This window comes from Drosophila elegans, unplaced genomic scaffold (assembly GCF_018152505.1).
Source record: "Drosophila elegans isolate 14027-0461.03 unplaced genomic scaffold, ASM1815250v1 contig_149, whole genome shotgun sequence".
NCBI lineage: Eukaryota > Metazoa > Arthropoda > Insecta > Diptera > Drosophilidae > Drosophila > Drosophila elegans.
Window position 1 is genome coordinate 12,703,683 of NW_024545513.1, and position 26,915 is coordinate 12,730,597.

The 26,915-nt window shown below is 35.7% G+C and overlaps 2 protein-coding genes across 2 annotated transcripts in view; one reads left to right on the plus strand and one right to left on the minus strand.

Annotated features, from left to right (window-relative positions):
- The first annotated feature begins 364 nt into the window (after positions 1–364).
- The window catches only part of LOC108137189 (zinc finger protein 316), a 124,915-nt gene continuing 98,364 nt past the window's right edge, over positions 365–26,915 (plus strand). The window contains exon 1 of the mRNA XM_041708330.1: positions 365–941. The gene's annotated coding sequence lies outside the window, so the exon portion shown is untranslated. The remainder of the gene's footprint in view (positions 942–26,915) is intronic.
- LOC108137085 lies at positions 12,746–14,430 on the minus strand. The gene is made up of 2 exons (XM_017258609.2): positions 13,958–14,430; positions 12,746–13,608 (listed from the first exon to the last, which is right to left on the minus strand). Exons 1-2 carry the CDS (start codon positions 14,222–14,224, stop codon positions 12,952–12,954), a joined length of 924 nt encoding a protein of 307 aa, XP_017114098.1. The 5' UTR covers positions 14,225–14,430; the 3' UTR covers positions 12,746–12,951.

Genomic DNA, 26,915 nt, shown 5'->3' on the forward strand with positions numbered 1-26,915 from the left:
ATGCAAGTTCTTGCCGCTAAAGAAAAGGAATTGAGTGCAAGTTTTGCAAAAAATTTCTTGTGTAAATTAAATGAAAATAATTTGTATTGTATAGATTTGAAATATTTTACTTATGCGTCATTTATTTTTCCTATCCTTTCAGCATATTCTTCAAAATTCCAAATTTCAACGAAGAAGAAAGCGTGTAAAACTCAAAGAGAAACCAACAAAAAGAAACCAAAAAGCTAAAGGCAAAAAAATTCACACAATACGCAATCTCGGAAAATCGAAAGGCAACTCTACCAAGATCAACTCTACCAACAAGAAGAACACGCTACAACTCTGGCAGCGCTCTCTGGCCAATATATTAAAAATAAACAAAAAATAATTTTTAAAAAGAATTCTCTCTATCCCTCTCTAATCACTCACACACACACACGTATGCATCATCTGTCTCCCTCTCACACACCCACAAATTTGACCAACTGGACCAATTAAATGTTTATGGATACATCAAAAAGGAGGAAAGCTAAAAACTTAACCAAATCTTAATAAAACAATTTTCGTTTCTTGAGGGCAATAAAAGCAAAAAAAAACTTTCGAACTTGGAAATATTTTCACATTTTCGGAAAGCCCAAAAAAAAATCTAACAGTGTTGTAAAACAGCCCCAAATTACATATTTCGGTGTGCAAAAAATAACAAAAAGTAAAATATTTTAAAAAGACGCAAAAAGAAGTCAATGGTCAGTCAACAAAAAACCCACAACAAGAACAACCAATAATCAACTGCAGCGACAACCAACAACAACAACAACAGCAAGAAATCAACAACAACAATTGCAACAAACAACAACAACCCAAAATCGACGAAGACGACGGCCCCCGACAAAAATCAATTGGAAAATTGAAACTTATGGATTGCTGGACGGGTAACGCCCGACTGGCGAGTGTTTTAGTTTAAGGTAAGTTCAGTGTTCTTAACATTCAAAAACAAATAGCTCCTTAAATTATGAAAGACATTTAAATACAACCATATCTAATTTTCATTTCTACACAATAACAGCAATTACTTAATTTTGAAATATATAATAAAAATTCCAAAAAAAATTTAGTTTCCATGCAATTAACCACATAGGGTGTCTTAACCGCTTGTTGCCCCCTGCAATTCCCCCTTTTGCCGAAGAACATCAAACAAAGGCAAGCCAAACCACAATCAGGAAAAAAAAGAAACTGCAAAAAGTATTTGCGAATTTTTTTTGGTGTTTTATTTTTGAAGGCCAAGGTCGCAGCGCATATGGGATCATAATGAGAAGAGGAGAGAAGTCCAACAGAAACGGGGAAAAAACACCAACAAATTTTAATGCATGACAAAAGTTTTATTTTATTTCATTTTGTTTTTTGTTTTATATATATTTTTTTGTGTGTTTTTTTTTACATTTGTGTGTTGGCTTGAGTTGATCGAAGCGGAAGTGAGCGACGTCGTCTGCGCTTTTCGACAATGGGAAGTAAATGCTAAAAGATCGGATCAAAAAAAAAAATGAAAAAAAAAGTCTGAAGTATGGGTGTGTTTTGTGTTCGTGTGTGTTTGCTGTCAAACAATTGTGTGGCCAAACATGGCGCTTTGGCTTTGGCTTGGCTCAAGTGAAGGTTTCTCATTTTTAATTGAACATTTTTTTTTTTTGCACAATTGCGAAATTGTTTTAATTAGCCAACCCTGAGTGTGTGTTTGTGTGTGTGTGCATGCGTTAATTGCAGTTTCCAAAATTAGCCAAAACACACACATACAGGCGTCAGTCATCATGTTTCATGGCTGTCAAAGCTTTTTTCCCTCTTTGATTGACAGCAGCTGCCCTGTTGTGAATGCCCGCGAGTGTATTGGTGGGCATTTGTGTGAGCGACAACCCTGCCTTTCAGCACATCTAATGGTCTGTCCATTATATATTATATTATCGTGTGTGTACCACTCGAAAGGTAAAGCATTTTCTTTGTTCGGCCTCTAATTTCAATAGTGGTTTTATTTGAAACGATTTTTTTGGCTGCAGTTCAGGGCTATTCTATATAATCAGAACACAACTTCCTCCTCCTCTTCCTATTATGATTGAATATATGGCTTTATTTAATAGCTTTGCAAAAAATACAACTGCTTTTCATCCTAATAAAGTTGTACCTTAGTTTATAGGATTAGTTTTTCTTTAAAAGTGTTATTTATTATTATAGCCCTGCTTGATTTCGAATTTGACACTCTATTATTAAATGCATTTTCTACATATTCGAATTAAGATTTGCTTATACATTTTGAAAGCTTTAAAGTGCTCATTACCTAGTTATGTAGAAATATATACTATATATAATTTCACTTAAAAATGGAATTGGAAAACTTTTTAAATATTCAGCAGAACTTTAAATAATTTAAAAAGGCACTTATAGAATTTTATAAGTTTTGAAAAAACTTAAAAAGCTGCGAAGAAACAAATAATTTTCAAGCTGTAAGTGGTTTGAGCTCTCCTCGAAAAGTCATGTCATGGTGGAAAGCAGTTTTCTTCTCGATTTTCGCAGTTCCCAGGGTCGCGAATTCAGGCAAATGCCTTTTCCCATTAATAAAACGTTAGCACCCGTTCGGGCCAAGTGCAAGTTGGCCAGACAGACTATGACAAAATGAAGGCCTAATTGATGAAACGGCAAAACAAAAGTTATTTCTATTGATTGAGCGACGAAAGGCGAAAGACGAAAAAGTCGCCAAGTGAAATGCAGCCGACGGAGAAACGGTTGCTTACATAATTATGTGCAATTTATGCGCAACGTGACAAATCAATTTTCCTCTGCCTCGATGCCGTTTTTCCGTTTTCCTCGGCGTTTTGTGCTTTTCTCAAAGCGTTGACAGCCAGTAGATCTCTCTGGAGTTTCGCACGCTCAATTGTTGGCGAGAACCGTTATCATGACTTGGCCTAAACAGAAAAATAAATAAATAAAAATAGCCCAAGATGCCGAAACAAAAAGTCAAGCTAAGTGCCTAAAAATAAGACAATTTTAAAATTCAATTTCACATATTAAATGAAAAAATTATAAAGTTTTAACTATTCGTTAAACTCTTATTTAAACCATAGATCACAAAAACTAATTAAAATGAATAAGCTAATAAAAAGGAAACTATTTTTATTAAAAATTTTCAATATTCAATTTAGCTTATTTTATTCCTAGTTAGCCAAGCTGACTTTGTTCTTTTTTTTTACATAATTTTAGATATCGCTTTACAAGCACTTCCGCATTCTTTGTGCTCTATTTTTTATTACGCATACGCCGCGTGTTTGCGTGTTAAAAGTTGTATTTTGTTTTCTTTCTGCTCAAATATCAAAACACACGCGGCTGCACTCATGGGTTATTTTTTATGTAATGCACTATATGGTGTGCCTTTTAAACCATATGCACATTTTTTTTATCGAAAATGCGTGCTCAGCTAAGCATTGAAAGCAAAATAAGAGAAATAAAATGTAGGCAGCTGAGAAAAAATAAAATAAACTGAAATGCTCACGACGCAACAACGTGCAATTTGTAATTGTTATTATTGTTGCTACCACGCCCAATCCGCCCACATGCCTTTGTGGCGCCAGTCACAGGTTTTCTTATTACAGAAAACTGAAAACCGAACTCAAAACACACCAACTCACACGTCAGAAAAAGATTATAGCACTCCAAGCTAAAGATACGCACTTGGGATATGCCGTTTATAAATATTAATGCAACCCGATCTGCCCAGGTGTTTTGTTCACATAAGTATGAAGGCTGGGGGTTTTCGTGATAGTGAAACAAACATATGTATGTGCTAATAATATTGGCAAACTCTTCCACCTCAAACTTAATTTTTCATTCACAACTGATATCAATCAAGTTAAACTTTATGTTTTCACATAATAGGTACGTTTTAGAAAACACATTGTCAGGACTATTAACCTTTTACAACTCAAATGAAATGGGGTGATTTACAGGAAACCATTTTTCTATAATTTGATTCGAATTAAAGAAAGAATGGGAAAGTAAAGTGAACGCTATCAGGAAATGGACACAATTGACGTTAGCGGTAACCCCTAACTAAATTTTGAAATTACAACTGACAGGTATATTTTTTCCAAGAAAATCAACCGTTGAATAAAACTTGTTAAATGGCTAATACATAACATTAACTAGGAAGCCCAAGTAAGAAAGAATAATCATAGCTAAGGTCACACTAATGACATGAACAATATTCATAGAAAGGGTAACACCAATTAGAGAAAAGTATAAGAACAAAACTCAGTTTCACGCAAAATAGGAAGTGATTAATGGACGACCTTAAGTAGACAACAAAGGAACTTAAGAGAAATGCAATATGCATGGGAGGAAGAGAGAGAGAGGGAAAGAGAGATGGCGACAGTGTGAACGAGAAAAACGCAGTGAGCGAGTGCGCATGCAATCACGAGCATGGTCACCCTAAAATGCATTTCCGTGCGTGGACCTGTGTGTGTTCTTGCGTGTGTGTTATCGCTGTGGCATTGCAACAACTACAAACTATAACGCAATTATATGCAACGCTCCAACCTCAAGCCGAAAACCGTCCACCACCCACCGCCCACTCACGCCTATCGCCGTCTTGCTCGCTCTTACAGAAGGGGGGCAAAATCACATTTTGCGTGCATCAATTATTGTGCATTTCTCAGTTGCGTTGTTCAAATTTTGTTGTTGTTTTTTTTATTTTTTTTTTTTATTTTCATTAGTTGCTGTTTTTATCTGACAGCCGCCTTCTAATTTACACAACAACAACAATTACTATTTTACAATTATAATGCATAACATTGGCTAAACAAGTAAGTCAAAAAAAAGTAGAAGGAAACACAAACAAGTCTTCAATATTTCAGGGCTGCTTTATTAAAAAGCAAGTATCGTAATATATATATATATAAAATATTATTTAACACCAATTTTCGATTTTATCTTTTAAGCTTAGCTTTAGTTTTTTTTAATTAGTCGTCGTTAAAATATGCAAACAATTTTTTTTTGCTTAAATAAATATTTTATAGACTTATGTCAAATATTTCAATAATTTCGACAGCAATAGTAAATTCTTATTATCCCAAAAATTCACTAGAAAAAAGCCACATTTATCCACACATAAAATATACATTTTTTAGAATATTACTATAGGTACAAAAATTAACAATTTCTTTTTGAAAAATACATAATTAAAAAAGAAATAAAAATGTGAAATATATACAAATTTATATCAACGCCAAATGGGATAGAAACCTTGAAAATCCAGGGCTGCCAACGTGATTTCCCACCGATTTGCAACTGCAACTTGGCTTTCACCTTTTCCACCGCCCGGAACACATTGCGTATGCGTGTTTTTTCTGCTTTTGTTTTGCCTTATTTATTTTTGCTGTTTTGAGAAGCGCTGGGAAAGACGTGTGTGTGGAGTTGCTGTTGCACTTTGCTGCGTGACACATTGTGTGACTGACTTTTCAACTAATAGCAGCAGCACCAGGAACCACCGACATGCAAGTCGGGGGTCTGACCCATTGGCAATTAGCATTTCGGACGGAGCTGAATTTTTCAGTTTAGTTTAGCCAAAAAAAAATAAAAAACCAAATAAAAAGAGGCAAAAAAATGTATATAATAAACATAAAAAAAATGGCCATATCTGATTGTGGTCGGAGAACCGTTTGCGTGTTCTCCTTCTCTATGTGTATGTGTGTAATTGTGGATTAATTATAGCCAAGGACCCCACAAGATACAAATAAAGATACAAAGTGTATCTCTATCGCTCCATGTGTCTGTGCAATTTCCGTCCACAGAACAAGGTTAATTCAGTTAGCCATTGTTTTTGTTGATGTTGTTGTTGTTATTGTTGTTGTTGTCTAGTTGCCGCTCGGTCGCCGCTTGTTGTATTTTTGTTTTTGTTTTAATTGCGCCCAGAATTACATAATCATTGCAACTGATGAACACGCACAGAGCTGTAAATTATTATTATTTTTTTTTTGTTTTTTTTTTATGGCTATTTGGAAACACTTTCAACCGGCCAAGAAGTCGGAATTAAACCCACTAGAAACCCGTTAGGTTTTTCGCCTCTTCTGGGTGACAATTTCTCTGCCTTTTTGGCTAGTTTTATCACTTTTGATTCGATGTTTGTGGTTGTGTGGAAGACCCTAGTTAATTAAAACTACAATAAAATACAAATTCACATCAGCCAACCGGTTTTTTACTTTTGGTCTTTCAGAAATTGAGAAACATAAAATGGCCCACAAAGACGGCACTTCATCGCGAATAAATATACTTAACAGAGGTTAAAGGCAACTTTAAAGACATTTTTGATTAATCCAAATCTTTTCCTTTACTTTTTTGGAATTAAAAAAAAAAACAAAAATGCCTTTAACAGTATATTTATATTATTATTAATTGTTTTATTGTTTTATTGTTTTGACAAAAATGTATACTTTCTTTGCAATTTTGATTGAGCTAAAAATAAAAAGGGTACTTTAATGTTGAATATAAATTAAGCAAATATTATAATGCCCTTATGATATCGTGATATCCTGAAAGGAAATGTTTGGCACAATCAAAAATATCGAAAACTCTTTGTGATTGTTTAACAAAACATGTTTAAGATTCGCAAATTAATGTATCCTAAAATTTAAACAAAATGTTTATTTAACACCGAATCTTAAGGAGAATTGTCATAAATTGATGATAAATTAAAATGATACTGTCTGACCCTTTTTGGGACCTGTCAGCGAGCATTAGAAACGAAATTTCACCAACGGACAGAATCGACACGCGTTTGACCATTGCAAAACGTTTCCCATGACTTTGGCCAAAATGCCAAGCTAAATAAAATAAAATAAAAGAGAACTTTCGAAAGTTGGGACAGAAAGACGAGAGGAAAGCAAAGAAGCGGCAAAAAAATGCATAAATCTGGCATAAATTATGCTCTCACCTAAGCAACTCAACCCCTTTTTCTCTAGTTTTTTTTTGTTTTTCTTTTTATTATTATTTTTATTTTTTTTGTTTGTTTTTTGTTTGTTTTTTGCACTCCACCCCCTCACGACTCTGAAGCGTTGAAAAATGATGGCAACTTGCAAATTGCGAGGAAAATAAAGTGAAGGATGGGGCAGGCGTGAAAGATCGATTGTTGGATCGCGTTGTTGAATGTTTCGCTAAATGCGGGCGGTTTTGATCATTGTAGGAGGAAGGAGTTTAAATGACTAATGGAAGAAATGGAAAAAAAGTAAACTTGTGGGTGGCGCAAGAGAAAGGAAAAGTAGTACCATAAAAAAATATAACGAATTATAAGCAATTAAGTGATGGTAACATCTCGGAATTTATAAGGCCCATATATTAAGCAAGCGTAATTATTTTTAGCTAAAGATACATCAGATAAGTGTAACACATCCTATACCATTTTACAAATCTACAGCAATGTAAGAATCAGTGTATTATAATCAAATAATTCCTTCTTATATTTCTAGAAAAAATGCAACATATTTTAATTACATTCCACTTTGTTAGTAAAATAATTAACAATAATTTAAAACATTACAAACAGAAAATACATAAACTCCTGTATTAACATTTTTTCAGCTCTAACCGATCCAACTTTCCCTTCAACGTAGCCAAATTTAGCCAAAGTTCACAAAAATCCATTCGTTATCAAACCCTTTAATCAGATTCCCGCGATGATTAATAAATTTGTTACTATGCCTAAATCGAAACGACAGAAAAGAATGAAACCTAGGCGAAAAAAAATTCGCGAGTCTATTGAACTTTCGGTCGCCCCATAAGCCCCAAATCAAGGGGTTCAATGAACCCCACAAACTTTTTTTTGGGGCTGAAAGAGATCAACGACACGCACTAAAATTACATACGGCGAGACAACAACACCTCGTAGGCCTCAATTCGCAAAAAAAATAATACAACAAAATGAAGAGAGACACGCACAAAATGCGAAAGTCAATGAACTCACACGCACAACACACAAAAAACAAAAAAAAAGGCAGAGAAATTCGCAATCGGAAAAAAGTGCGTAGCCAAAAATTTGCGAGATCAACGCACGCACAAAAAAAAATGGGGGAAGGGGAAAAAAACAATAAAGAACCCAAGCAAAAATGTTGCCAAAAATCGCGAACTACCTCTCTTCTCGCTCTGTCAACATTTTTCAAAGTCAAGTTGAAGAGCGTGCGAATATATATGTTTGCGCTTGTATTGCGATTATATCTCTTGTTGCTTTTTGCCAATTCTCTCTCGCTCTCGCACGTTTCTAATCTATCTCTCTTCGCATTTTTGCTGCTTACGCAATTTCGCATGTTTGGCAAACACAAAAAAAAAATACATTAAATATCAAAAAAAAATTTTAGCAAGATAGAAACGAAAGCTTGTGCCGTTTATCAGTCACATTTTTCATATAGTATATATTCGACGACAATAATTTCAGAACAAGCATATGATGGTAACTCTACAGTCAGTTGTAAATATATACACCTATACACCTATAGGAATTTGTACGTAACATTAGTAATATTTTGCTATCGCAACAAAAAAAAATTTTAAAATAGCAAAAGGCACGTTTCCAGCACCTCCAAGCATGACATTAGGCAAAAATAAATAAATAAAGACAAATATACCGAAAATGTAGAGTAAGCTAAAAATCATACAGTTATGACAAACTAAAGTAGAAAAGATAAATATATTGCATAGTATTAACAAAAAAAAAATTATAATCATTTAATTAATTTTGAATATTTTTAAAAACGCTTCTTTTTGAAACATAAATCTATTTTTATAATAGGTATCAACTTTAATAAAAGTTTTTATTATGTTATAATATGGTTTCAAGACAACTTGATAAGAAATAAATCTTCATCTCATAACATAAGCTGATAAGCTAAAATTTATGCAAAGTACATATTTTTTAAATTATAAAACTCTTTTTATAGTTTTGAAATATAAAATGTTGCTAATATGAATTTTTTAATCATTTTTTCAAATACTTTGAATGATTCTCTTTGTAAACTTAAGGCCAAATATGTTGCTATTATTAAAAAATTTTAGGCTTGAAAACAGCATATTTTTTCAGCTTCTGACATTTTGCGGATATTAAAAATATATGAGTAGTTTTTCTTTATTGGCACCTGTCAATGTTTGCGTTTTTCCGATGCTTTTGCGACCTTCTGACCTCTCAACGGGAAAAATAAATAGACATACGATAAATTCATTAATCAATGACAAATAAAAACAAGAAACATTTTCTCACTGCCAAAAAACATCATTTTCCAACTATGCAAATTTGTCTTCCGCAAACAAAAAAAGTGTGCAAAAATTCCAAAGCATATATGGTGAAAAAACATATGTTATCTGTATCTGTTTGATTTCGTATGTGGGTCACACACAAATGCAAAAATGCGAAAAACGAAAAAAAAAAAAATTCGCACGCACTCATAAATGAAATCAGCTTGTGGAGCCGGCTGCGTAGATTGCGTATACGCAATGTGTGTCAAGGACAGAAATGTGCGAATTTTTTATGGCCCAGCCACTGCCGCCGCCGCTGCTGCTGCTCTCTCGCTGGCACATTTTTCGCTTTGCGCTGAGAAATGTTTAATTTTCCACAGCGGCTAAAATTAAACACAAACGTCAGGGAAACAACAACATCAAAGCACCTACTGAACTAATTTGTGTGTGCGTAGATAGCATTGAAATACTGAAATACTGAAATACAGCTGTGCGACAAAGCAGCCCGCTAGAAACATTTTTTGTCTGCCATTTCTCGCTTCTTTTTTTATGGGTTTGCCTATTTTTGCAAAGTTTACTTTTTGTATTTTCGCCACTATTCGCAATTCACGCCCACGGTCAAGCCAAAGGTCAGGCCAGTTGCCAGTTACTCGCCGCGTTTCCAGACCTCTAAGCCCACGAAACAAATGAGCAATGAGTGCAAACACATAGGGGCACACACAAGTCCGCAGATGTGTGTTTTCCCCCGATTTTTATTTTAATTTTTTATTTTTTGTAATTTTCTCTTTTTAATATCGCCATGGAAAACACTGGCGAAGAAGCTGTGCGTAGGTATGCTCTCAAAATCGGGGCGAAAAATGTGTTTGTTTGATAAGATCTTAAATGTAGGAAAACTAAAAAAAAAAAAAAAAAAAAAATTAATTGTTTGTCGAATAAATTTGATAGGCAAAACCATTTATTTTATAAATTTAAGGAATTGCGTAATGCTTGCGAGGGTATAATTTTGCACACATTTTCGCACATAGTTTATACATGTGAACTTGGTTCCGCGCTTCTTGTGGATGTATCTTTGTGGCTTTGTCTCTGTATCCATCCAAGCAGCTGCTTCTGGGCTTCGTCACTCCCTGACCCCCGGAACCCCCGCCTAAACACCCACCACACTCTTTTTTTTCGCCTATCTCCGCTGTCAATGTGTGTCAAATTTCCAATTGGGTCGCACGCACAAGCTACTTTGTTGTTATTTGCGAATTTTTTTTTTCATGTGTGCCTGTGTGAGTTTTTTGCGAGCGCGTTGATCGCGGAAACGAAACAAAAACCTCGCCAGTATGTGTGTCTGTATTTTTTCTATATGATACGTTTGTGTGTGTATGTGAACGCATTGCGTAATCGCCGTTGTACGCTTGCTCTTGCTAAATTTTTTTTGGTTGATATTTTTTGGACACCAGCTTGACAACAAAACAAAGCCAACAAGACAGCAGCAAAAAAAAAAAGGGCGAGGGACTCCTAGTTGGGTTGACTTGGTAGCTTTTGCCTAGTTAGCGCCTTAAAAAAAATCGCACATTCATATGTAGATATATGAAGATATGCTTAAAGCCAAAAAAAAAAAACAAAAAACAGTTAGAAGTCAAATGGCGCAAGAGCAAAGCAACAAGCAAAAAAGAAACACCAGAAGAAAACCAGAAAAGAGGCGGAGAAATTGGGAAACCCAAGATTCGACAACTATATATGATATGGCCAAATGATCTTGGAGATGGTAAAACTATTTAATTAAATAAACGAAGAATATAAATATACTGTTTATGATATTACCCTAGAATTAATGATATTTAAGTTAACTGATTTATTATATTTAACTATTTCTAAACTTCCACCATGAAACTATTTTTACTTTATATTAATTAAATTTATAAATATACAATTATTTGTATTCAATGGATAGTTTGACATATTCTTTATTTTTTTTATAACAACGTCTTAAAAAAATCATAATACACTTGGCAAAATAATAATAAAAAAGGTTTGGCCCGTAGATGTGAGCTTTTGTTAGTGGTTTTTGAAGCGTCATCAAAACTTTTGCCAAGCAAAAGCGACTTTAAATTGTTATGCGCCAAAGAAATACAAAGATTTGGGATGATTCAAATGAAACTCTAATTAAGGCGACTGAGGTGGTTAAGTTGGATCATTCTATCAAAAAGTTTTAAGTACAAGAAACATTTTAAGAAAGTTTTGGCTAAATGAGGAAAGTAAATTAAAGACGTTCTTTGAAATTAGAAGATAAGAACAGATTGTGAAAAGTAAATATGAGAATCACCTAATTTAGTATAGTTGATATTTTTTCTTAGTTTTTAGTTAGATTAACCCAAACGTGAGACATGGAAAATATACGGGATTTAATTACTTGTTTTGTTACCCTTTCGTTTCCAAGTCAATATTAAATTCTTAAAAACTACTTAAAAAAACATTCCACATTTCTGTAGCTTAATCTCATTCTATTAAATTAATCTTCTACCAAACAGGTAGAATATACGTAAAATTCGCAAACCAATTCTACGAAAAAATCCCGTAAAACTAAAGAAAAACAAACAAATTTTCGTGACATAGGCAATTCAAACCAAAAAAAAAAAAATAAAATAAAATAAAATAAACTGACTTTTGTACAGTTGTTTCTGGCTTGGTTCTTTTCTAATTCTTTTTCTCTTCACCTTCTCTATGCGGAATTGAAATGTTTTTTTGTTTGACTTTGCAGAATTAGCAGCCGCAAAAAAAGTTTTGCGAATTTTTTCGTTTCTCTCATTTTTTTTATTGTTTTATTTTTTTTTGGGTAACGCACAAAAGCGCGTGGAGAACAGCAACAAAAAATAATAGAAAACGTAGAAGAGCTGTCCCCGAATTTAGGTCAAATGCTCAACGACGCTGCTGCGTGCCGATTGGCAAAAAAAAAAGGCAGAAAAAAACATTTGCGAATTTATTTTTTTTATTTTTGCCTTTGCTGATTTTATTTATCTTTTTTTTTTGTTTTTGGTTTTTATGCCAGTATGTGTGTGTTAATGTTTTATTAGCTATTGTTGCTGTTGTTGTTTGGTGCTTAACTAACGGTTCATCAAAATGATTGCGCCCGCTTGGAAATACGAGGAACACGCGGCAATAGACGAAATAAAAAGCCATAAAATTGCCTAGAAAATTGTTAGTGTTTTTTCATGTTGTCTCAACCGAAATGTTATGGTTTAATTATAGCATTTTTAGGGGACTTTTTATGTTGGCGATCATTTGAGAATTAAAGGAGTATTTTTAGTAAATAAATTAAACCAAGGCTTGGGGCAATAGATGCCATTTGTTTAACGTGTAAACTTGTCCAAAGCTAATAATAAACCATAAGATCTGATACTTTTTTCTGGTATATCTGCTTTATAATAATATATAAATTAAATATGAATGCATAATTTTGAAGCTTTAAACGAAATTAAATTGAATACCATTTGATATTTTTATAACACATTTCATTGAAATTTAACTGTTTTACATTGAATTTTAAATATATTTTGCCTCGCAATAGTTACATAAATTAAGTACAATAATTTTTCACTTTCAATTTATTTAACTAGAGTTATTTGTGTTCTAAGGAAAGTTTCCTTTGATATGAGTTTGTGTGTTTTATCTGAGGGCAAGGGCATCTGGATAAAAATAAACTTAACAAATATTTGTGCAAATAGATCCATAGAGTTAGGATCTGGTCTTCAGGGGCTGGTGCATCGTGAGCCGCCGGCGAACACAGCCAATGGCTAGATCCCAGTTGTGGACCGTCTTCAGATCGTCGCCCCCTTTAGAGGTTCTCTTAACCTTTGACCCACCGCTGGGCGGACCCTTTCGTTTGACGGTCGTCTTCTTTCTCCGCAACTTGGGCCCACCGGGTGTCGACTTTTCGGCTAACGGTTCCGGAGTAATTACTTTCTTCACCCGCTGGTGACTTTTCCCTTGACGCCGCCTTCCGGACTTTTTCATTTGCACACTGGCCATCGAAAGGATTTTTCGAATGGACCGGACACGCCTCACGACCGGAGATGGCGTTAAATTCCGAATCCGGCGACCGGAAGAGGGGGATACCCTGGAAAATTTACGATTGGGTGCCGGCGGTACCCGCATTGCCGCCGCTTTGGGTGGCAAATCCAAAAGATTATCGTATTTGGGCCGCTTTTCAATCAGTGCGCTCCTGATTCGGGATGGTTTGGGGGGTGGCTTGTAGGATTCCAGGGTGTAGCGGGTGGACCGCTTGCCACCCACCGAGGAGCGGCCCAGGGACCACAGGCCCTTGCTCTCCTTCTGGAAGGCGCGGTAAATCAGGTGCCGCGGCACCGGGATCGGTAGCTCCGCGTGACGTTGCTAATCGGAAAAAGAACAACAAGAATATTATAAATCCATTAGCATCGAAATCAGATAAAACATCATTAAAACAATAATATTCTTATGTAGATTGTTAAAGAATCATATTTAAGTATGAAAAGTTATTGATTTAGAAGTGTAGTTTATTGGGTTAATTATTCGCAAATGCATTTTCGAAAAAAAATATATGGGAAAAACATCATGAAATTTAAAAATAAAAAAGATACTGTTTTTATTTATTTTGCACTCAAGGCTTAAAATATTATACTAACTGAATCATAAAAGTGGCACATTTTAAAACATCTAATTGTTATAAATTGTTGTCCCTTAAACTCCGATATGGACTTACCGAATCGTAGAGCTCCCGCTGGCGCATACTGAGTCTCGGCCACGTGAGGGCGGCCCGCTCCAGCCCCTCGTCAATGCTGCAGTTGTGCATGATGCAGAGTTCGCGGACGCAGTTGTAGAACTGCAGCGGATTGGCATCACGTGGCTTGAAACGGCTCAAGGCCTTGATCAGACGAGCCCGCTGTTCCCGCTTTTGGTTCTCGGAGGAGGACTCCGCGGTGGATACGGAATACGCCTGCTCGCCTGCACCTTCCTGGTCCTTGGCCATTACGATTTTCCCCTAAATTAAGTCGCGAACTACCGCGGTACCGCAAACAAATCAGTGCACTTTCAATTTTGACTCGAGATCTGTTTTCTTAGTTTCGTTCAAGAATCTTGCTGGTTTTTAGTCAGACATTGAGAATTTTAACTGATATATAAAAAATCACGAAAAGTGTCGATAATGTCTATTCCGGACCAATACTCTGAATAAAATGACTTCGAATCGGGTAACCTTTCTGGCACTTTAAAAATAAAACGCTGCGACTACTGGGTTAAAAAAAGTATTTAACTAGGTTTAAAATATTTATCTATCTGTTACTATGAAATATTAGAGTATGTGGTTCTTTTGTAAAAAAAAAAAAATTTTTCTAATAAAGAAAGCTAAAATTCTACAATTTTTTGCTATTATAAAATTAATAATACTAAGAAAATATAAAAATAAAACTGGATTTAAAAGTAGGGAAAAAGCTTACCCTTTTAATTGAAACTTACAAGATAATGAAGTAAATGATAAATAAATAATAATGAAAAGAGCTGGTAACAGGATTGAAGTGAACATATGAACACAATGGATCTGCATACATTGCAATGAAGAATCAACGAAGGGTTTCGGACGACAAAAAACTCTATTGATCCAAAGTTGAAGTAGAAACGGAAATGACTGACCTATGTTAAATTTCGTCTTTGCTAACAAATCTTATATGAAATCTATTGATCTATAAGTTGAAGTAGAAACGGAAATGACTGACCTATGAACAGATTATAAACAGATACAATTTTCTAATGCCAACATAATGATAAAGATGGCAAAGTTATTTGCACTACACCAACATGATAAATTAGATAAAGTTCGAAATTTATAAAATTCAAATTTAAGCATTACTCTTGGACAAGGTATATAGTTAAGTTGTTATTTTGATCAATAAATAACTTAGTTCGATCGACTTTTTCATTTTTTCCTTTTTTTTCCCCATTAACCCATTCTTCCCTTAAAAGTCGTTTGGATTTGTGGTGGCTAAAACTAAAAATGGCTGCCAATGGGTTAAATGTGCCGGAATCGCTCCCTCTCTTTCCTTGGCACTCTAGGGGCACTATTTCCATCCCGCATACACAAACACACACACACACACGCACCGGAGGGTTAGCAACCCTTACCGCTTGCACGTGTGTGCGAACTCTCACCCTCAAACAAAAAACAAAAAAAAAAAATCGGAGGCATTTGTTCGACCATTAAATGCGTTCAGCCAAGAACTCCAATAAGAGAGGAGTGGGGGTTAAAAGGTGGAGGAATAGGAACAGGAAGAATAGTGTGTATTTCTCTAGTTTCGACTTGTGTGAGTGTGTGTGGATGTCCTTAGCTGTAATCGAGCTACCCCTGTCCAACAAAATAAACAAGGAAAGGAGGAACAGGCAACACACACACACCACGCCTTCTCTTTGTCCTACACAGACAGAAATAAAGCTTTATTTAACAAAAGTAAGGAATTGATCAGTTGGACAGTATGCATGTTCACAGAAACGCTGCTAGATAAAAAACAAATTCACTAATATACAAACATTTAAAAATAATAAATATTTAAAACAATAATGATTTAAAATTAGAAATATTTAAACTAGTTTATATTTAAAATAATAAAATTATAATTAAATACAAATTAATAATAAAACAATCTTTGCAAAATCTTGTTAACTTCATTTTGCTTTAATGGTTTTAACGAAATCTACGCCAAATTCAAATCCAAATTATGATTAATTTTTATTTTTTTTTTTTTTTTTTTTTTTTATAGTTTTCCACAGTTTTTAGCAGTGTGAATTTTTGAGCCTTGTCTTTGGAGCCTTGCGTGTTTCGATTGTTGTTACTATTGTTGTTACTGTTTTCGGGGGTTTTTCTATAGCGATTTTCCAACAAATATTTGGACTATTCGTAGACATCCAATATGCATGGGCTTTTCTTGTTTTCGTTTTTTAGGTTTTTAAACCTATACTAAAACGAATGGCAGAAAGAGAGGGCGATAGGCTGGAGGAAGTGGTGCAGGGCGGCCATTGGAATGAAGTTATAGTAGAGGTAAACATATATGCATATATATAAATGCACTTGCACAGGTATAAATATATGTATATATATTTGTATATATATCTCCCTTTTTGCTCAACGATTCGCTGGAGCGTGCAGTGTGCGAGGAAGACGGAAATATTGGCCGCAGATGGGAAAGGGGGGTGTCGTCATGTCTCGTGTGAAAATATGTTTTCTTTCATTTTTTTTTTTATTTTTTTTTTTTTCTTTTTACACACATTTGCATTTGCGCAAAAAGTGCAAAAGTTGACACACGCAAAACTCGTCAGCTTATTAGTATCAATGTGTGTGTGTGTGTGTGTGTGGGGATGCACATAGTTTACTATATATATGCGTATGTATAGTTGTTCGCCATTTTGCTGGTCAGTTTACCCATTTATTTTCTTTCCTTTTTCATTGTTTGTACTGCCCATTTATTATTTTATTTGTATTTTCATTTGACCCTCCAATGCGAACCCCCAGTGCACTTAATGAAATTCTTTTTTAACGTATTTTCACCATCTCTTTCTCTCGTTGCAGGTGAGTGGCGTTTTTTTATTTATTAATGGATTTTCCATTTACCCTTGAGAATGGTTTGACACAAGGATTGGCGGCCAAGCGAACAACTTGACGTCATTCCAAAAAGAAGAAAGAGAACGAAATTGCATCGAAGAACTGTGATAAACGAAAAGTGAGCTAATTAGGATAGTTAAGGTACTTACGTATACATTAAATGGAATTAAAATGGTGCCTAATGAAAATAGAGTTCATTTGATGAAGACTCCAGTTAATTGAAATGTTATTCCAAATGGCTGAATTATTAACAATTAAAAAATAATATATTTGGCCCTGGGCTTGGTATAAAAGACCTTAAATGATTTAATGAATTATGTTGGAATAGTAAACTTAAAAAGAAAAGAATGTTTTTATTTCTCAAAAATGACGGTATTTATTTACTAAAACTCATTACAATTTAAATTATTATTTATCTTGACATAGAAATTGAACACCAATCTAAGTTTCATTTTAACCACTGAACTGTTGATGCAACGTTTAATGTTTACTAATTATATCAGCCAGCAAAAATTGCTGCCTCATCTGGGGAACCCTTCTTCTCATTTTCCCCCTGATTTTTTTTCTGGCTCTCATCATTTTTTGTGTGGGCTGCGAAAAAGTTGCGAGTGTCAACAAACAAATCCAACAGAAGCAGAAATGTGGAGATTTTTTTCATCCTGCAATCGCAAGACTTGAAAAGTAAACAACAACAAAGTAGCAAAGTAGTGGGTACAAAATCAACAAAGAATGCCCATAGAATATGACAATGTTGTGTAGAGATGTGAAAAGCAAAGATGATTTCAATCCGATGCCAAAAAGAATTAAGCCTAATAAAATCCGAAAAGGTAGAAAAACTGCGATGGCAACATAAAACCGCGATAGGAGTTTGCACACAAAAGAAAATATTATTGTTATTAGCGAATAGGCATTTTCATATTATCTTATTACAAAAAAAAAAAAAAAAAAACAAAAGTTTATATGTAAATTATTATAACACGCACGTTTTTTTTTAATATGATTTTGTGATATTTGTGTCAAAACAATTTTTTTTTTGCGTGTAAATCCTTTGTTTTTACCTCCACTTTTGAAATCTTCTTCTCGGCTGCAAGTGTTGTGCTTTTGGCATTTCCCGGCATGACGGAATGAGCCCAGCTACATCCCACTATTCCTTCGCAGCACCTACACTTTGGATCTGAAAGCTACTTGGCAGCCTCCCACTGATCTTCCCTTTGCAACTCGTTCTTATCTGGAATTACTCTATTTCTGGAATTTATGAAAATATTAAAAAATGGTACTTGTCTTTTACAATTCACCGATTTTTGATATTATTGATGTAATATCTTAAAACTTAATTACTGATAAAATTTGTATTTGAGCCAATAAACCTTAAGAAAAATCTTAGTTGTTAAAAATTGCAGTCAGGAAAAAATTTTTTGTCGTTATCGAAAATGTTTGGAAAATGTATTCAAATCTTTGATCATTAATTAATTTGAATTCAAATTTAAATCCAAATATTTTTGTTTTCAATTATTAAATTTATTAATGTTTGATAGTGCATCCAGAGCTTGTCCTCTCAAAGTTACTGAGGCGCTTTGTCTTTCTTCTGACAGAAATTGCAGCTTCTGATATGGTTGTTGTTGCACTTGTAATGGTTGTTGCTGTTGCAGTTGCAACTTTTGTTGCTGTTGCATTTTGGTTTTGGTTTTTTGCTGCACGCAGAGCACGCATTTCCAGCGTGAAATGTAATTTCTGCGCTAGAGGAATTTCAATTGTGTTGGTGAGGCCCGAAGGGGGATGTGCGCGGGAGGCGTTGTTCCCAGTCTCCAACTCAAACTTAGTTACACTCTAAAAAATATTTGAAAAGAATAGAGTACTATGTTGCATTTTTAAAAACTTCGGATATCATTTTAGACTTAACACTTTAATTTTTAGTTATGTCCTCTATGAGTTCTTTTACAAAAATATAATGTTATCAATATTTAATAATAGTATTGCAGTAAGAGAGTGGTATTAAAATAGAAATATACGCATTAAAGGTTTGTTTTTCTATTCCCAGATCTGCCCTGATTCACTTTATAAACAATCAAAGGTTCCTTTAATTTTTAAAAATGAAATATTTTTGTAAAATTTTCGTGGCATTTATATTTTTGACCTGTGTATTCATGTGTATAATTTGGTTTTCCTTTTGCCGTTGCAACTCCCGCAACTGCAGCTCAGGAACTCAGAAATAAATGGATGGATGATGGGCCAAGTCAGTCTTGGTCTTCAGTCTGCAGTCTTCAGTATTCAGCCTTTAGTCTTCGCTTTGGCTTAGACCCGGTTCAGTTTTGGCGTTCGTCAGTTTGCCAGTTTGTCAGTCACTCAGTCATTCAGTCAGTGAAACGTACGACGCTCACGCAGAGCACGCAGCTCGAATTGTCTTCGCTCGATTCTTCGCCCCTTTTCTGCAGTCTGCAGTCTTCGGTCTTCGGTCTTCCGTCCCCAGTCTTCAGTCCACAATCTACAGTCTACAGTCTTCGCTTTTGCGGCATTCCTTCCGCAGACCCAGCTTCCACTTTTCTTCTCCTGTTTCTCGTTTCTGTGCACTTCTTTTAATGTTAGTTGAACTTGGAGGCCACAGCAAATTGCAGCTCTTCCACACAATTTCCAAGACGTCAAAATCTATTGTTGGCTCTTGCAGATTTGGATTTTGTGCGGGTGTCTTTCTCCAGCCCGTTCTTCCTGTTCTTCTGGCTGTTTCAAAACGAAATAAGAGAAGAAGAGCAGCGATCTCTTTGATCTTGATAAGCAAATCAAAGTGGAGCATGAGAAAAATGGCGAGCGGAGATTTGCAGGGCGGAAGATATTTGTGTCATGCTAAGCAAATCCCAGAATTTGCCGCTATCAGTTTGCTAAAATTGTTTTCAAAAATTTTCAAAATTTTTGTTCTGTTTATTAGATTTACTTTTAAAAGAGGTACAAGGTTTTGTTAACAAAAATTAAACCACATTTAGCAAAAAGTTGAGATAATACTAAAACAATTTAAAGTTATTTTCTATTTTTAGAATACGGTAGTGAACAAAATGATCTTGCTTTCATAAAAGTATGCTGTAATATTTTGTCATTTTTTAAATTCATACTCTGTAATCCGCCCATATTCTAAACATCGTAGATAAACTTTAAATCAATATTACATATATAGAAAAATTGTTTTAAACATGCAATGATCTTCCATACCTGGGTTTCCTTAAATATAACCATTCCCCAATGGAATTATTAAAAAATTACCATTTTCTGTGCTGGATAACCCCAGGCAGGAGATGTCGATAAGGATGAATACAAACAGGCAACAAGCAGGCAACACGAAACGAATCAAAGGACTAAAGGGGACCCAAAAAATTGCCAAAATGTTTTTAATTTATTCATCTCCGGATATGTGCATATATATGGCCATTTATATATATATATATGTACTCATGTTTGTAGTTATATCGACACTTTGCGAGACGCGTGCCTGCAAATACATAGCGGCAAATTTGCTCCTTTTGGGCACGTTCCAGCTGGCTTCAAACTTTCAGCTTTCAGCTCTTAGCCTTGCTCTGCACTGCCCTGCCCCTCACTTATGTTAATTATTTGCCGCGGCTAATTATGTGACCAGACCCTCTTTAGAGGGTTAAGGACCCGCCGACCCGCCAACGGGGTAAATCGAGCAATTTTCATGGCAATTTCTGCGTAATTCGCTCGCCCAGTCGCATGTCTGGCGACAAATGCCGGAATCTATAAAATAAATAATAAAATAATGTGCGCACCCTCTAAAGACGCAACAACAATAACAAAAAAAGGGAGGGAGTGTTCTTCTGCACTGGTACTGTCGCTACTGTAACTATATAATTATTGTAATTATTTTAATTGCACCACCAAGAAGGCAGCAACAACAAAAAAAAAAAAAAACAAAAAAATAAAAACGAAAAACGCAAGGCAAAGCGAAAAATAAAATATGTAAACAAGGATCGAAAGCGACGGAATAGACACGGAGATAATGCATATGCATTTTAATTGAAATAATGAAAAAGTTCAGTGGGTTCGTTTAGGAAAGGGTTACAAAATTTCTGGGAAATGGAGGGAATGTTAAGAAAATTTATATACGTGTTTAAATTTAGGTTTCTTTAAAATAATATTTTTATTGTAACCAAACTTATAAAGTTATTTCAGTTCTCACTGTAAAATTATTTGTAGTTTTTTAAAGAACTTCTTGGGTGAAAGGACTCCCCATATTTTGTATAAAATGTTTGCCCATTAATCAAAACAATCCACCAATATGCCAACCGAATTCGAGCATTGATACGAAGCCCGATAATTTTGTATTGGCTTCCCGACAGATTCTCTTCGGCAGGCGCAAGTTCAATATCTTCTGGCTGCCCCACTCCGCTTTTTTGTGGTTGTGGCCAACTGAGAGGTGCCCTGCAACTGGTCAAACCACAATAACTGCAGGTCCAAGACCTGCCCAAAAAATAAAGAAAAAAAAAAAAAGTAAAACAGGCAGCAGATAAAGGAAAGAGGCTATAAGCAAAAACTGCTGTTCCAACTGCTGTCGGTTGGTCCGTTGGTCCGTTGGTCCGGCTGTCCGATTGTCCGGTTGTCCGGTTGTCCACATGTCGGCTTGTCCGTAAGTCTGCATGTCCGTTTGTCCGTCCGTGGAGTGTCTGCTGCTGCTGGCTACTCTTTTGGTGCCCTTTTTTCCGGTGGTCCTGCCACTCGCGCCTCTTTTTGTTCTCGACTTCTCGACTCCTTTTTGGACCGCAATCAATGTGAAGTTGGCAATGTTTTTTTCTTCTGTTCCTTTATTATTTTTTCCCATTTCCTCCTATTTTTTTCTTTTTTTTACTGCTGTCCATTGTTGCCTTTACTGGCCCCGTTGTGTTGTGTGTGGTCAGTTTTGGTTTGCTGCCGCTGCTGTTTTTGGGTCCCCGAGTTGATTACTTAATTCTATTGATGACGTTTTGACTGATTGCCTTATGAGCTTTCACTTTTTGTGCTGTGCGGACTGAGCTGTGCTGCTCAGTTATTAACTGGTGCCGCTGTTATGAATTATTCATGCAACAACCACAAGGCGCACACTTTGTTGCCGCCTTGCTGAACTTTTTGCTCGGCTCGATGTCCGCTGCTCTGGGACTTCATCAGGCGATCGGATCCGATGCAATGCGATGCAATCGGATCGGATCGGATCTAAGCGGACGGTCTTGGTCTTGGGTATCCGCTGGGTCTCTGCTCTCGTTAAACGTTTCAATTGACATTGCTGATTACACTGGCCAGCAGGGATTTTGGTTTTGATTAATCGAAAGGATAACTTTTCAAAATCGACTTTAACTTTTCTTAGTTAAAGTGAAACCCTTTCAAATTCGATTTGGATTTGCTATTGATTTAATCAATTAACTGATCTTTTAGGAAAATGGTCACTCAATTCTAAATTTCGTTAAAGTGCAAGGTCACACTGCGTATATTGTGTGCATCGGTTGATTAAATAATATAATATAGTCTTAGACTTTCGACAAAGTTCATTTGTTTCACTGTCTTCTTATTATTGAACTTCCTTATGGATATTGAAATGAATGAATGAAAAATGTACTTAAAAATTACGCAATATTCCATTCCAGTTTTCTCAGCAAGAAAAAAAAACCACATTTCACATAGGGCCATTATTTATTGCCATTGACATTTTTTGATTGCATTTCTGCATTTCTCCTCAATTTTGCTTAGGAGTGTTTACCGCTAGATGACTTTATTAACGCCACTGGTGGTGGCAACATCATCATCATCGTCGGCCAGCGTCTTGCAATCAAAGTCGCCGACAAAAGTTCCACGCTCATGGACATACAGTGTTCAGTATATACAGTCACACTCATACGTATATGGCGGGCATGATTTAGTGTCAGGCACGGCGAATTCCTTCACACCTGCTAAAGTCTCGCTGTCATGTCAATAATGTCGAAAATGCAACAGCTCTCTGACTATCTCTCTCTCTTTCTTCCTCCTCGGATGTCTCTTTCTTTCCCAAGCAGAGTGATACCTGATAATGATGTGACAAAACAGCGGTCGAGATTTTTGCCCGCAGGCGAATTGAGGTGCATCCAAAAGGAGATGGCAAAAAAGTAGCAACCGCCTGAGGAGGAGTTGCAAAAAAAAAAAAGGAAAGAAAAAAAAAACTACTGAAAGGGGTTTTCCAAGGGGTATACTACAAAGCCCCTCCCTCCTCGTAGTTGACTGTCATTAACGTGATTTCGTTGCGTTATTACGCGTGCGCAGCGGCTGAGAAAAAAAGATTTAAAAAAAAAAGTACCAGGGGGTGTGGAGTGGTTTTGGATGCTGCCACTACCAACTACTACCTGTGTACTACCTCTCCTTTTGAGATATCGCCTGCCAACGTTAAGCTAAAGTGACATTTTGACAGCGATGCGTGATAAACGACGAAAAAATGGCCACATGGCCTTTGTTGTGGGTTATTTCTTAACGGATTAGGGGACTTGCCTTGTTTTAGCCTTTCATTTTTGGGAGAAAAAAAATATAAGAAAGTTAGTTTAACGTTTAGGTAGTTACGCGTTTAAAGCATATTCAATTTAGTTTAAAGTTACTTTTTACTTCTTTTAGGACTTAAAAAGTATAATATTATGCATTCATTTTTAAAAATGTATCTTAAATATTAAAATACATTTTATTTTCTCAAACCCAACGAAGGATTTTATTTTATTTTATTTGAATTTTAGGTTCTTGAGACTTGATATCATCATAATATTGGATATATATTATTAACATAATTTTGGGTTTGCGATGGTATTTTCAATAAAAATTATAATAGAACAATTTTTTTCTGTTAAATCCTTATTTTTGTTTATTGGTAACCCAACGAAGTATTTATGTGCTAGCGGATTATTGTTAATTGTGGTATACTTGATTTAATATCGTGTATACTAGCCGCACCCGCACAGTAAGATCCCCATCCCCAATGAAACCCCCATTCACCGCTTCTGATTTTAACCCCTGTGCGCCTGACAATGCGTCCGCTGGAGTCTCATAAAAATGTTCGATGCCAGGCAAATAAAAAACTATAAAAACCTCCGGAGCACAAACATGCCGAGACAACTTGAGAGGTGGGTGGGGTGGGGTTGGGTGGATTGGGATGTGAAGTGATAGAAGGGGGGCTATAAGGGGTTAAAGGGGGCCTGACACAGGCACACACAGTGGTCGCGTTTTAAAACGCGAACAAAACGCGTGGGCGCACAATAGAGTTGTTGCTGTTACTGTTTTCGATGTTGTAGGCATATTTTTTTTCAATTTTTTTTCATTTTGCTGTTGCTCGGCTGACTTGAGAGTTTGACTGCGCCGCTGGATTTTGACATTTTCTAACACGCGCCTGCCAAGCGGCATAAAAATTGACATATTATAATGTCATGGCGTCCCCGATTTGCGCCACTGCGTCCAACGAACATGCCAGCGAAGGCAGCCAAAATAAACAGCGGGAAAATCTCTCAATCCGTCAACAACGGAGGCTGCGTGGGTGGGCGGCAATGGAAATCCGGGGCGGTGGGGGGCGTGGCTGGGTCCGCTACACGGAAAATCGAAGGCGCAGGCGCACACATATACTCGCAAGTTTTGTTAGAGTTTTGTTTATTGTCGTTTTGTTTTGACACAGTTGTCGTTTAGCTCTGAAGTTTCCTCTTCTAAAAATCGTATTTCTTTCAGTCGCTTAACGCGATGGTTATTATTAATATTAATTAATAATTCTTTTAATAAAAAATTAGTACATAATTTTAATTAAAAGACGTATTTTAATAAATATTTATTTTACTTAAGTTTTAAAGGTTAAAGTGTAATAGTTTAATTTTTGAAACCTTTAAGCTTTGAAGAATATTTATAAATATTACATATTTTACGAGTAAAAGGAAACACATTTCACTTCTCGTATCGGCTGTCAGTATTTCGTGTCGATAATTTCTGTGACAAAACTGTCTCGGACAACTCTCAACCCACAAGTTTCTTGGGACCGCAGCTCACGCACTTTTTTCCAGAAATTTTTTTTTTTTGCAAATTTTTGTTGTCTGTTTTTGTTTATTTTTTTTTGTATTCGGAACACAAACCGCAATTGAGTCTCTCAGTTGAGTTCAGTTGTTGTCTTTATCAGATTGTTGCAATTTTCTGTTGTTCAATGTTGTGCATTTGTTGTTACTGCTATGTCTGTTGTTGTTGTTGTTGCACAGCCCGCACTCTCTATGGAAAGATCTTTATCAGGCTTTATAGGTACGCTTTGGTTTTACCCCCAACGAAAGCAACAAACATGGCAGAAAAACATGTAATGAAAATTATGACAAGCCAAAATCCACAATAAGCGAAAAAGAGAGAGCGATAGATGCACAAAAAGAAAAAAGGATCAGTTTTTCAATTTAAAATGTAGCAGATTTCATTTTGGATTAACTGATATTCAACTAATTTAGATTTAAATTGTATACTGTGTGACCAAGCAGTCAAACACTAGGACTATGTGAACGCTTGTCTTACACAATTAATGACACCTTTAGAGCTAAACGTTCAACGTTTTTAGATAAGCTCTAGAAATTATTAAATTTAAATCAATATAATATGAGTAATCCTTTAACGAAATGATTTAGACGCAACTTAAAAATGTTACAAAAAATATAACTTTTTTCTCCGTGTAAAGTTGGAGAAGAAAAATTGTAATACGAAAAATTTATAATTCAATGGAAAATTGCGCCCACACACGCCTTACCAACAATTGTTGTTGGTTGTTTGGATTTTGGCCTTATCGCGAAGCGGAAAGCGTTGTTGTTCAATGTTGTCAAAGTTGTTGCTCTGGTTGTTGTTGTTTTGGTTGTTGCTATCTGTATGTATGCTGAATTCTTTTCATATTTGATTTCTCCTCCCAGCCGATGGTGATGGATTTGCTATTGCAATTTGATGTTCGACCAGATCTTGATGGCGGATTTTTTTTTGGGCCAAATCATTAGGATTTTTTCTTAAAAAATTAAAGAGTTTGAGATAATGAAATAAAATCACTAAGCACACTACAGCAGTGCTTTTGTTTAATAAAAGCTATACAATTTCAAATGAAATTATTTATTCTGTGGAAATACCATTTTGAAAATGATTTAAGTGTGTATCTTTCTTGTTTGAAAAAAAAAGCACTAAATAAATTACTGAGATCTGCAGTTTTGCAGTGACATAAAATGTCTGTTAACGAACGATCTAGTTTAATTTGCCATTTCCCAGGTCATTTACCAATCACGACATAAAAATTGGATTAAATACGCATTTTTTTCTCTCTCTCTCCGTTGGATCGTGAATCGATTAATGATCATTACAAATTACACTTGCCATTCACGATCGCAGTTCTGTGGCTTTCCTGGAAATATAATTACCATGATTTCTAACCGTCTTTTAATTGAATTAAATACGAACAAGCGATCGCTGCATAATAATAAATTGCCGTCGATTGACGATCGTTAGCAGTCGGCAAAAGCGAAAGTTGCGTTAGCCAAATTGGCCAAGATCGGATCATGGAGCTCCTTCCTCTGCTTGATGTCGTTATATCGCTGTCTCTTTCTCTCTCTATATATATATCTTTCTCTCTCTCTCTATCTTTCCTTTTCTAAGTGATCTCTGTCGCCGGTAGTCGATCGTCCTGCTCAGTTGTTGCTGTAAATTAAGATCATGCGATTAGCGCTGACAGAAAGCTAGTGATCGGGCAATCGGTCGATCGGTTGGCCAATCGGCAAGATCGCGGGCTATCGATCGCGGGTCTTTGGGAGAGCTTTCTACATTTTTAATGAGCATTTCATCTGCACCATCGATCGTGAGCCGGCGGCATCTCTCTCTTTCTCTCTCTCTCTCTTTCCATTTCCATCCATCCATCCATCTCCATCCCGGTTGATCGGAGTTCATCCATCCACGAAATCGGAAAAACCACAATACCTGTCCCAACTGTCGTGTGGGTGGGCCTTCTCTGCTGTCTCTGTTATCGGGGAATTTTTAAACCCCAAAGAAATGGAAAGGCTAAGCATCAAACTAAAGACACGTCATATTTGCTAGAATTTAATTTCCT